Source organism: Cynocephalus volans, chromosome 11 (genome assembly GCF_027409185.1).
Source record: "Cynocephalus volans isolate mCynVol1 chromosome 11, mCynVol1.pri, whole genome shotgun sequence".
NCBI classification, from domain to species: Eukaryota; Metazoa; Chordata; class Mammalia; order Dermoptera; family Cynocephalidae; genus Cynocephalus; species Cynocephalus volans.
Window position 1 is genome coordinate 67365642 of NC_084470.1, and position 13233 is coordinate 67378874.

The window sequence follows — 13233 nt, forward strand, 5'->3', positions numbered from 1 at the left end:
AATTTAAAAATGAGAGTCTGGGTCTCTAAGGGCTTAATATCCTGATTTTTTCTTGTCCAGTGCCTCGTTATGGAATTCCCTGATATCAAGCAACGTTAAAGAGACCATTTTGTCAGTGAACATTTATTAAGTGTCAGAGACTTGACAGGAAGATGAGGCTGAGGAATACATGATTCCTGCCCTCAAAGAGCTGCTCAGAGTTTAGTGAGGACCTGGCCCAAACCCTGCAGAGCACTGGTGATGACCCCAGGTGATCACCAGTAACTGCAGGAGAATTGAGAAGCAGATGGTGAAGATGGTCAGCGGTACAAAGAATTGGCTTCTGCCTCAGGCAGGGTCAGGAGGGCCTCTCAGAGGAGATGACATTTAATGTGTACTTTGATGTGTGAGGAGGAGACCTGCTCTTACTAGCGATTTGCCATTTATGTGGCTGTGTGTCCAGTGAGGGTAGAAATCTAGGATCTGGGTTAACATTTAGACATCTTTCTCCTGCTGGGCGGAAAGGGCAGTGCAAAGCCTCAGAAGGAACAAATGTGGGACGTGGGTCCCCTGATCAGATCTTGGTTTAAGTATGGCCACATCAGAGAGAATGTGTTGGAACATCTGAAAGGCAGAGTGGCAAGGTGATGCTCCCAAGAGGGGTCCATTTGAGAGAACAGAATTAGCGGCACTGGAAATGGGGACAAGGGACTTGAGGCCAGAGCACTTGGTGACCTGTAGCTTGGTGATGGGGTAGAAAGAGGATAATGCAGTTAGCAGAACTGAGACAGCCAGTTAGAGGGTGGCGAGGGTTGGTCAGGTCCTGAAAGAGTTCAGTGTTTTATTTTGGAGGGTTTTGAAGTATCTCCCAGATATCCAAGTGGGATGTTTAATATTTAATAGGTCACTATGGCATAAGGCTTAGTATTGAGTTAAGCTTGGTGTCCTCAGCCTTAGGTACTGTTCAAAGCCCGAGGGGTGTCTGAGATCACCAGAGTGCCACTGTGAGGATACTGTTGGTTGCAAATTACAGAACATCCAACTCGAGCCAACTCACACAATAAAGGGGGTGTGTTCATTCACATAACTGGAAAGTTCAGAATCTAAAGTGGGCCTCAGCAAGGACTTAATTCAGCTGTGTCCTCAGTATCTCTGCTCTTCTGCTTTGTGGGCATCATTCTGAGGCTGGCCTGGCCTTCCTCTTGGTGACAGGATGGCTGCAGCAGCACCAGACTTCTCATCTTCACACCACACCAATCACAAAAGACATCGTTTCCTCAGGATTCTTTCTCAGAAGTCTGAGAGGCTCCTTTCTCAGAAGTCTCCAGAAAACCTCCCCTCCTGTCTCACTGAACTGGGACACATGCCCATTTCTGAGTTACTTCCTGTAGCTGAAGAAAACCTCATGCAAACTGATTTTGGCTTGAGGAAAGACGGATTTTCCCTGATCCGTCAGGTACCATGCCTGGACTTGGGAGTAGAGTCAGCTCCCCCTGAATCACATTGGCTTTGTGAGAGGAGGAGTGAATACCCAGCTGGGGGTTGTTGGGGGAAGCCCAGTGATGAAGGACATAGGGCAGGTTCATGTAGACACACCTTGGTGAGGAGTACCAGTGGGGAGAGAGAGGAGAGTTTGGGTCGAGCTTTGGGGAACACAACTTATAAAGGGGATGAAGGGTCCAGGGAGCCAGGGAGGGGCTGAGAGGCTGACTGGAGGGCAGGCCGTCTGCATCCCAGGCAGGAGGTCTTCCAGGAGGATGGGAGGGTCAGGTGGCACACAGTGGGTGGATATTCTAGGTGCCTGTTTCAGTTAACAAATTATCCTGGCACATGCCATGACCCAAACACACAGCAAAAATCCACCCTGTGGGGCAGTTGCTAGCTTTGAGCTAATGAAGAAGCATTAATGCCAGTGGGAACCATTTTTTCCCCTTCAAATGGACAAGAAGAGAACCGTGAGAAGTGAGCTTTTCATAAAGGAGGGAAGTTTTCTTCTCAGGCAGGGGCCAGAAGATTCAATATAGAATTTGAGATTTGGATATGTTTCCCAAAGTGCTGATTAAGGGGCATACAAGTAGACCCATCTGGCTTTGAAATCCAGCGTACTGTGTGCCAGGCTCTCAGTAGCACTGTTGTTTTTTAGATGATTTAAAATTGGCTGTCTCAGGTTGGCCTGCTGTCCTATGTCCTCGCCTAACTTGGATGTGTCTGTTGGCTGGTTTTACCCTGTGCCTTTGCTCATTCTCCTAGACAAATATGCTGTTCGCTTCATCCCTCATGAGAACGGCATCCACATGATCGATGTCAAGTTCAACGGGAGCCACGTGGTTGGAAGCCCCTTCAAAGTGCGTGTTGGGGAGCCTGGACAAGCAGGGAACCCTGCCCTGGTGTCTGCCTACGGCGCAGGGCTTGAGGGGGGCACCACAGGTAACACTCTCCTTCACATAACATTTTTAACTGAGCCAGCTCCAGGGACGAAGGCAGGTATATCCCTTCAAGCCTGGTGGAAGCCTTCTGTATGCTCTCCCAGGGAAACTGGAATAACACACAATTTGGAGGCTCACGCCATTTAGAGTTGTTTTGGGAGATGTGGTTTGACCCTCGGTAAATCCAGAGTGAGGGCTCTATGGCTGTGTTTTCACACCTCCTTACTGTTTGTTGTGGGTCTAATGTCTTCCTTCGCCAAGTTTTTTGACCTTAGGGACAGGACGCTGATTGTTGGGTAACACAGCAGAGTCATTCGTTTGAGGGTTTCTTTGCCTGCCCAGAATTCATGATGCATCTAACAGGCCTGCTGGGACATCTCCTACTGTCGGTTCCTGTAGTGGTCCCCAGGCTCCCAGAAACGCGTTGATGCGGCAATAGGGCCTGTCACAGCCCATCTCCTCCTCCTCTTCTTCTCTGATCCTAATGGAGAAGGAGAAAAGACTGAACCAGTCAAAGAATTCTGAAGCTTTTTGGAAACATTACAATTTATTTTAATCTTTACCACTAACAGGACATGTTTGATTGTGGAAAATACAGGCAGTGTAGGGGTATATAAAGTGACACTTCTGTCTCCTTGCTTCTGCCTCTCCCCCATCTAGGTCTGGAGTAAACACTGCTCACAGGACAGGGGGACCTTCTTGCTATCTGTCTTGGTTGCTGGGTTGGAAGCTAGTTGGTTCAATACACTGGCAAACACATAGTTTTGCTTTTATTTTACAGAAGTAATCTTATTGCACATATTGTGGTGCAGCTTGCTTTTTTACCTTGACATCTTAGATATCTTTCTGTGTCAAAACACACCAATCTACCCCCTCCTTAAGGGTTGCCGTTAGTATTCCTACCATGAACCATAAGTCATTTGACCAGTCCCCTAGAGGTAGGCAGAGTGTCACTGTTATGGAGGATGCTGGGGTGGGGAGCTTGTCCTCTTAGGCTTCTCTCTAGGGGAAGTCCACAGTGTGGACTCACTGGGACATGGTTTGCATTTGATGTTACTTTGGACCCTCTTAGGACATCAGCCTGTCCTGGTTTTTTATGTCCCTTGTGTGTGCACTCTTGGTCTCCCCTCTGATAAGGTGAGCGGGATGGAGCAGACTCGCCTCCCTGAAGGTGAGGGGATGAGTGCCCACAGTGCCGGCATCTAGGCACAGGGAGCAAGTGTCTTACGTGGTCAAGGGGCTCTGCCCAGGTGTAGGAGTGACTGATGTGCTGGCATGTTGCTGGAACTTTGGCCAAAGAAATGGCCTCAGCAAAACCACCCACAGTGGTGGCTTGAGTGCTGCCAAACCTCCTAGGCAAATCCATTCTGGCTCCACACTGAACTCTGGCCAGCAGCAAACGGCATGGTATCATATCACCCTAGGCGACATCCATTTTACAGATGAGGAAAGTGAGATACACAGAGGTTGAGTCATTCCGTAAACATACTCAGCTAAGAGGAGGTAGAACCAGGAACCAGTCTAGGCCTGTGACCTCAGAGCCTGAGTCCTTAAACTCCAAGCTTTGCTACCTCCCTGAGTGGCTCACCCAAAGCAGTGACTGTACTTCCAACTTGCTTTATGGGGTGTCCTAAACCGGGACCCCTATCCTCCCAGCTGACCTGGAGGGGTTCCAGACAGTAGTGCAGGCATTTGTCCCCTTGCAAGCCACCCATCATCAAGGGCCCATGTGGGGTCCTCCTGGCACTTGGAGCATACAGTAGGCCTTGGTCCAGGCCCCACAGCAGCTGCCGGGGGTCTCCCATGGTGGCCAGGAGTCACCTCACCCTCCTGCTAGCTCATGCTGGCTGTGCCTAGGGCCCTCTCCCACTTCCTCTTGGTGGTCTGCACACCTTGGGAGCTCAGGTTTCAGGCTGTGCTTTGCAAGTGCTGGACACTGCCGAGAAGGAGCCGGTCTTGCAGGGAGGCTCCCAGCCGGGAGGGGAGAGGTACAGAGCACGCCTGTTTCAAACCCTGTGTAAATATTGGTCTTGTTAAGGGGAAGGCTGCTTATTTTTCTAGCCATCCCACTCCCAAGCCTTTCCCCAAATACCCGTCCTGAGATTACACAGCTGCAGTGTGAGTGAAATGAAAAGGTATCTGTGCATGCCCGCTGAAGGGCTCAGCACCCTGACCCTCTGAACAAAGCAAACTTCCCTGTGTTTTTATGGGAGGGTTTGCTGTATCTCTTGGCTTAAGCTTTCAATGGTCCTTTCTGTAGATTCTGCAGCAGGGGAATGTGGAGAATTTGGGGCGGGACTCTGCCGGAGGGGCAGTTGAGAGGTCGCGAGTTAGACCAGGGAGTTCCAACTCTTTGGAGCAGCCAAACAATTTTCCTGATGCAATGGTCCAGGAAGCCCAATACACACAAGGCGTGGCAGAAGAGCCTCCCTTCCCTGCCTCTGCCCCTCCCCCGCCTTTCAGATTGAGGAGTGATGCATTAAACATTCATTAAACTCATAGGAACTCAGCCAGACGTAAATGGGGGCGGGAGGGGAAGGCCACCATGCCCAGAGATGTTTTGTGGTGTCAGATATTGGTTACAGCTGGAGACAGTGGTGAGCAACTCCTGCATGTGGATTTTCTTCCTCCTGCCGTCTCTCAGACAAGTCGTCTTTGCTCCAAGTTGGACAGACCTTATATTTAAATCCAAGTTCTGCTGGTCCCCAGCTGTGTGACTCTGGATGAGTTATTTGACCCCACCGTGCCTCCACATCCTTAACTGTGAAATGGGAATGATAAGGGAGCTCACCTAATGGGCTGGTTCTGAGCCTTAAAGGAGTTAACAACAAAGTAGCGCTTGTCCCGTAATTCCTGTCTTCCCTTTTCCTATCTCATCTCCCCTGCCTTTTTGGGCCCTCATAGTCAGGATGAACTGATTTTCTAAGGAATGAAGTGGCTTGTTCAAAAGGATAGAGCTTCTTTTCACTGCAGCCAGGTCTTTTCAACTTCTTCACTTTAAAAATATCTTCCCATATAGTTGCCTTCCAGCTACTTCCTGGACACACTGCCCCCTTGTTGCTCCCCTTCCCCCATCCCGTGCAGCCCCGGCAGCTGCTGCTTGACGGGCTTCTCAGCTGCACAGACTGGATTCTGTGACAAGTTTGAGATGGGGTGGGGGGACCTTGGGATAGGAGCCTCAGGAACTTCCAGAAATAGCTGGGTGGTGTTAGGGGGTCGCACAATAGCAGCTCCTTTGTTTTATTGATAACCAGAACAGCAATTCTTTCTCTGGCCTAGGAGCTGTAATTAAACCAAATATTTTCCAGCTGGGGCGGCATCTAGGGCTCTGGCAAGAACACAGCCCTGCATGGGGATGCTAGGCCAGTGACGCCCCACAGAGGGCACTGTGGCAGGCATGCGGCTGGTGTCTGGACACCCAGATGACCCCCACTGACCATCCCTCCGGACTGGAAAGGAGGCTGAAAGAGTGGGGGCTTTTGTGGAACAGTAGGCTCAGCAGGAATGCCTCTGTGGTCATCGGTTGGCACTGTCTTTTGGCCCAGCTTTCCTTTCATTATGAGGCAGGATGTCTGTGCAGGACGTCCTCACTGGGCCAGCCAAGTAGTCGGTGTCTGGGGGTTGCAGTTAGGGTGTGAGGCAGCCAGCTGTTCCCACCCAGTGGCCAAGAGACATGCCTGCGTGCCAGAGCCATGCGGACGTGGTTCAGAATCCAACTCTACCACCTTCTGGTTGTGTAGCATGACTGGCAAGTAGCTGAAACTCCCAGAGCCTCAGTGTTATTTGTGAAATAGGAGTCATTCTGAAAGGATTCCGTGCCACATGCATGTAAAATGAAGCTTAGCACAGGGTCTGGAGCCTATGTGGGCACGTGTGCTCAGTTAGCAGGAGTTGCTGTTTTGCCCTGTGCTTGTTGCTGGTGTTCATGACAAAGTGGGTAGCTGGCAGGTCACAGCGGCTGCCCTAGTCTTTAGCATGGTGTCTGGGGTCAGGAGCCTGAGGAGGAAGGGAGGAGACACCGGGCTTGCTTGGCTTCTCTAAGTCCCCCCAGATGTCAAAGGAAAGGTCAGAGGGACCCACATTTCCCCCACCCCTCTGGAGGCCGAGCTGGACGCTGGAGGCTGAAGTAGCACTTTAGGCTCACAACGTAGCTCATGCTTCTCGCCTTCTGCCACGGCTCATGTTCAGAGGAGAGAACAGGGTGTTCAGGCATCACTGGTGGGAGAAATGTCAGCCGCTCTCCTGCCTTGGCCTTGGGAAGGCAGCTTCCACCCCCCAGGGCCTGTGGTTCTGTGCCAGGAGCTCAGAGCTAGTACCAGTAGGTTCCAATGCCAACAAGAAACCTCCCCCTCTACCTGCAATGAAGGAACCTGTGTGTCCCCCACCACTGCTTCAGTGCCCTCGGGAATGCCCCCCAAACCATGCCCTTCATCCCTCCAAACCATCCACATGACATTCCCTCTATCTTTCTCCCAGGTATCCAGTCCGAATTCTTCATCAACACCACCCGAGCAGGCCCAGGGACATTATCTGTCACCATTGAAGGCCCGTCCAAGGTTAAAATGGATTGCCAGGAAACCCCAGAAGGGTACAAAGTCATGTACACCCCCATGGCTCCTGGAAACTACTTGATCGGTGTCAAATATGGTGGGCCCAACCACATCGTGGGCAGTCCCTTCAAGGCCAAGGTGACAGGTAACCAACCATCAACCACCTTTGGGATTATTCTCTTTCTCTGTGGAGCTGATCTTGTCAGATTAACAGTAGTAGAAATTATTGATGATCTTAGAGATGTTGAATCTACTTTGAATCTTGAATATAAAGAAATAGTACGACACGTCAAAGGGCTGTGTGTGTTAGAAACTTGCAAAGTAAGTCTTCAGAGTGGGGTGTGTCGAAGTTGAGCAATCATGTTAGATGGTTTTCTGCCTCTAACAGTAAGAAAGAAGTGTTTACATATTTGAAATCTTGTGTATGTTATTAGATCAGGGCCTGAAAGATACCCTTATTAATAACCTGAATTGTAAAACTATCAGAGTTTTATAAAATATATAAACATGTGACTACTCCAAAAGACTGGAAAAAATACCAAAGAGTAAAAAACTCCTAACAGCCACCACCATAAATACTGAGATAAATCCCTTCCATGTGTCGTGATTCACTGTCGTATAAGTACAATGGTACCTCACAAAGGTCACAGAAAAACTGAATTGAAAGATAATACAAATTTCCATGAACTTTTTGAAGTACCCTCTTAGTATAGATTTATTGCAGAAAAACTAGAAAATTCAGATAGAAAAATCATCTTTGCTTTATGCGGAGCATTTTTGATACTTTGCTACATATCCTTCCAAATTTTTACACTGCTTATACACAGAATATTTTATATAAATGGAAAGATGGGAATTCTACAGGGTGGCACATCTTTATGTGGGAGGGGTCTCTAGGCCTTGTCCGCCAAGACCAGATTTGCCTATTTGCCTAGAAAGCCAGATCCTAGTTGTATGGGGTAGGACCTTAGAGGTCTAAGAAGACATGGACGTGAGATGGGGTGTGGTAGCTTTTGTTTCTGGGTGTTGGGGAATGGGGCTCTCTTGGGCTTCTGCATGGGGCATATGCCTATCCTCTGGCTGAGAGACTCTCTTGGTCTGGCCATTCACGCCTCCTTCCCATGTCCCAGGCCAGCGTCTGGTCAGCCCTGGCTCAGCCAATGAGACTTCCTCCATCCTGGTAGAGTCGGTGACCAGGTCCTCAACGGAGACCTGCTATAGCACCATCCCCAAGTCATCCTCTGATGCCAGCAAGGTGACCTCCAAGGGGGCAGGGCTGTCGAAGGCCTTCATGGGCCAGAAGAGCTCCTTCCTGGTGGACTGCAGCAAAGCCGGTAGGCAGCGTCGGCCTGCTTAAGGGGGGTGGGGGCAGCGGCCAGCTGAGCACCTCTGGTATACTTTGGCCTTCCCTACTGAAGTCTTTTTGCAGTGCCTACCCCATGTAACCCAATCATTTGCAAGTAACCGTTCGTATTACCCTATTCTCCTACACTTACTACTGTATTTTTAAATGATTTTCCTCTCTTTTACCTCTTGATTCTTTCACATGACCTCAAGGTAGGTAGGAAAGGTGGCATTATCCCCATTATAGATGAGCAAACTGATGCACTAACCCAGCCCCTTCTGTGCCACTGATGGCTCTAATTACAATTTTTTTGTTTATTTATTCATTCATATTATTATTTTTTTACATTCTGTAATGTTGTGGAGCAGTCGCGGGGGAGAGGGAAGGAGGAAGGAGGAGGGGTGGGGTTGATGCCTGTGGCGCCCTACCACTCATTCCTGCAGCGGGGACCGGGGGTCTAATTGCAGTTTAAACTTGGGTATTTATTTGGGTGTCATTAGTCAGTTGCCTGGGTTCTGATGTCCAGCACACCTAGATCTAACACTTCATTCATTCATTCCTTCATTCACAAAACTTATTAGCCATGTGACCTTGGGCAGGTCATTCTAAAAGTCAGTTTCTCCTTTTCTCAGTGGAAGTAAAAATAGTACCTTCCTTCAGGATCTTGTGAGAATAAATGAGAAGATCTTAATAGCCAACACTTACCTCGCCCTTACTCTGTGCTAAGGGCTTGACACAAAACAACTCCTGTAAACCTACAACAGGCTCATTAGGTAGGTGCTGTTGTCATCCCCTGTTTACAGATGGGGAAGCTGAGGTAGGGAGAGGTGAAGTTCCATGTCCAGGGTCACCTGGGTAGGAAGTGGCGGGGCAGGGATTTGAACTCACACCATCAGGCTCTATGATCTCTGCTCATAATCACCACTCTCCCACCTCTCAAGGGGCCCCAGCATCATGGTAGAAGCTCAACAAGCAGTAGTGGGGCTCTTTACCTTTGGCTTCCGTGTCCCCCATGCCTGCCTTGCTGCACGGGGATGGAGTAACCACCTTCTCTTCTCCTGCCTCCCAGGTTCCAACATGCTGCTGATCGGGGTCCATGGGCCCACCACCCCCTGCGAAGAGGTCTCCATGAAGCACGTGGGCAATCAACAATACAACGTCACATACGTGGTCAAGGAGAGGGGGGACTATGTTCTGGCCGTGAAGTGGGGGGAGGAGCACATCCCTGGCAGCCCCTTTCATGTCACAGTGCCTTAAATGGTTTTCACCAAATCCTGGGAGGAGTTTTTGTGGTTGCTTTTGTCGCTTGTTTGTAATTCATTTTATACTAAGTACTCCAGCCTGTTTGTGGGTCTGAAACCCCATCCCTAAAACATTGCCATTCTAAAGTGCCTTCAGAAATAAGTCCTCAAATGGACTCTTGGAGGGATGTGTTGGGGAATCTTAAGAAATGCAAACTCGTTCAATGGGTGGAGAAGATCCTGCGTACACTTGGTTCAGATCAGAGCTCTTGGTGGCACAGATCCGTCACTGTGGACAGACCAAGAACATGGGCAAGACTGTTTTTATGAAATGAAATTGGCTAGGCTAAGCTACTGGTTCACTCTGCAGCATTTAAGAAACAAGACTGTGGGGAGGGGGACAGAGAAAAAGAAGAGACCTGGTATAGGTTGCCAGCAAAGGGGATGGCTTAAAAGCAGCTTAATCTGTTCCAGTGCCCACATTATGTAAGAAAAGGCTGTTAGGTAGCTGCTGCCTTGTTTTAACACTACTTATTACCAATCCCCCCATGTTCTGTCACCTTCTTAGATTTCTCAAAGGCAGAGTGTATGTGGTAGCAAACTGGCCTGATGGCTTCCTGGTGCCTCTCCCTTTATACCAGGATTTAAAAAAAATTTTTTGCAGAGTCATAACCTGTGACCATCTTAGCAGCCACGTTTTTGCTTTTGTTTTTAAAGCCTGTTTCAGTCACTTGGTCTGAAGAAATTCTGCAGTGGCGAGCAGTACCCCACTTGCCAAAGATCCCTTGTAACCAACACTAGCCCTTGTTTTTAACACACGCTCCAGCCGTTTGTCAGCCTGGCGAGTCTTACCAAAACGTTTAAAGTGCCCTCAGCACAGAGTTATGTCATGTGACATACACCCCACCCACTCCCAGCCAGCCTTGTGGGTCACATTTTCTGGAAAATAATTATTAGTATAGATAGGAAGTCGGGGAATTGTTGAGGGGAGGGAAGGGAGCAGCTCATCAGTGGTCTTTTTACCATTTGGCAGAAACAGCAAGAGCTGCGTGGTTGATGGTGGCCATGTATTTGGCCATGACCACATGTCATCTGAGGCTGTTTAGAGAGCAGTATGCAGGCGCAAAATTTCAAAAATCGGGTGTAGGGCATTTTGCATGCCTTCCTGCAGACCTGAGCTGGCTTTGGGATCAAGTTAAAGTGTTCAGGGACATTGCCTGACAGCAGAACTCAGGTGTGCAGTCCGAAAGGGCAGGCAGACCTTTCTCATTGGCTGCTTAGTCCTGAGGAAGTGACCAGTGTTGTTGTGGATGTGGCAGGTGGCACAGTGGTTCCCTGCGCCAAGGTGTAGCATCTGGGGTGAGTGTTGGTTGCAAAAGCCCACCTGTTAGAAACTGGAGCAGCCTGAAGCCGAATGTGAAAGGACCACAGGCATTGTAATCTGGGATGCAGAAGCCAAACTGGAATCAAATGCCAACTGTAAATTGTATCCTATAACTTATTAAATAAAACATTTGCTCCGTAAAGTTCCCATGGCGTTCTTGGATGGCCTCATTTCTAAATAAATGGTTTGAACCTCTGACCAGTTCTCCCAACCCCTGACTGAAAGGACACACACAGATTAGCAGTTTGTTTGATGATGAGCCTGGCCTCTTTATGTGAGGAATCTACTTCTCCCAAGAGGCCAGGTGGCCAGACAGGGCTGGGCCTGAGTGGTGAGGGGTGAGAGGGTGGTGTTTGCTGGGGCCTGCCCTCGTTTGCTACCTTCTTCCCCCCTCCCTTCTTTCTCTGTGTCTCCTTGCTGCAAGGAAGAGCTTCTGATTGCAGAGTGCTCAGGACGCACCTAGCACCTCACTTCTTTCCAATCCTCACAGCAGTCCTTTGACACCATCTTATGGATGACAAAACTAAGTCGGGTGCTGCAATGACATGTTTGCCATCTCAAAACTCACTTGGGGACAGAATCTAGCTCCCTGGCCTTTTTGATCCCAGAGTGGGAGCTCTTTCCCCTGGTTACACCGCTGTGGAAGCAGGAGCGCAGAAGGAAGGGGGCACGGGAGCCCCTATATAAGTCTCTGGCAGTTGCCATGGTGATGGGAAGTCCCTGGTAGTCTCTTGATCCTCCAGGATGGGGATGGAGAGAGAAGCAGGGAAGGGAGTCTCTGGCTCCTTTTTGTTTCTTCTGACACCAGGCTTTTGATCAGGATGGCAATTTGTTCACCTCTGAGAGGTGGGAGGAAGAAGGGTGTTAGGAAAGAGGTCTTCTGCCCGTCCTTCTGGAGGGAGCACCCTAATCTGTGGCCTGTGCCCTGAAGGACTGTTTCCTGCACTAGCCCAAGAAGGTCCAAGGGCTTTGGGGAGTCCATTCAGGATCTGCCCAGTGGGGTCCAGGCTGTCCTGAGTATGATGCTGGGTTTGCCCGCACAGGGCACTGATTTCTCCACCTTCTTGAAGGCTGATGGGTTTCTGTTGAGGGAGGCAGCATTTGTAAGTTAACAGTGTGGACTTTGGCATCAGGTACCCCAAAGCTTAAACACTGGCCCTGCCAATCGCTGGCTATGTGGGTTTGCGGAAGTCGCCTTGCCTCACCTCTCTGAGTGTTCCTTTCTCTGGGTGGTCGAGGGGATCAGATGAAATCCCACTGGGAGCTATAAGGAACAATTTCCTGGCCAAGTCTAGGCCACTGCTGTCTGTGACTGACACCTACCGGGAGTGATGCTCCTTGCAAGTGTACCTGGGGCTGCACCTGGTGGTCCCCTGCATGGGGGCAATGGTGATGTTACCCTAGGGCACATCTTCCTCAAAGCACTGCCACCTGTTATGTCAAAGACATCTCAGGGTGGAAATCTGTACCTCTCTACTGGTCAATGGCTAGAACCGCAGAGCAACTCTTATCTGCACCTGGACTTGGCTGCTATGGAAACCGGCTGTTGTTTGTGCAAACACCTCGAAAACTTGACCCTGCACAGACCTGGTGCCAGGTCCTTTCCGACTTTCACTGGTTGACTTTGCCCCTTTCCAACCAGGAGCTGACAGGGCCATCACTCTTTAGTGGCAGATGGAGGTTAAGCAGACAGCAGCTGCCAGCTGCCCTGCAGAGACCCTCAACACGGAAGAGGCCGTGCCTCCTTCCAGGCACAAATGCCTGCCTCTTCCTCATCAGATTTCCCTTTGGAATCCAGGGAAGTACTCACCAGTGATGCTGCCAAGAAGGAAACATTTTATTAACATGTCTGTCTGTTTCCAATGCACTTATAAACACGTGGCCCCTGGACCACATGTCTAGTTTTAGGACTTCAAAGGAGCCTTGAAAGACACATTTTGATGAGTTTGATGTAAAATGAGTCAGGCGCATAGGGATTTAATTTCCCTTGAAAATTGCACAGCCTTAAAAACAGAATGAAGCTTAACAGCAAAATAAGTGCACAATCCTTGTCAACCCCCCCAAGTTTGTATTTTAAAATGGGTAACAAGATTGTTAATTGAACCACCTTTTATTCTCAGTATTCGGTCTGATCAAAGTAGGGTTGAGGGAAGGAGTGGAGTCTTTCCAAGTCTCCATGAACCTGGGGGGGGGGGGTGGCTTTGTAATCAGAGTATTTCACCAATGAAAACTCTTTCCCGGAAATATATTTTATTCAGATTTTTTTTCTTTTCACAATAGCAAATCATAACTTGAAGAGAGGTGAAAA

General features: G+C 49.3%; 1 protein-coding gene across 1 annotated transcript in view; it reads left to right on the top strand.

Annotated features, from left to right (window-relative positions):
• The window catches only part of FLNB (filamin B), a 132646-nt gene extending 121575 nt beyond the window's left edge, over window positions 1-11071 (top strand). Inside the window, exons 43-46 of the mRNA XM_063113504.1 lie at window positions 2230-2406; window positions 6882-7100; window positions 8086-8289; window positions 9370-11071. Of these exons, the coding sequence (XP_062969574.1) occupies window positions 2230-2406; window positions 6882-7100; window positions 8086-8289; window positions 9370-9557 (788 nt within the window). The 3' untranslated portion in view covers window positions 9558-11071. The remainder of the gene's footprint in view (window positions 1-2229; window positions 2407-6881; window positions 7101-8085; window positions 8290-9369) is intronic.
• Window positions 11072-13233: the final 2162 nt, after the last annotated feature.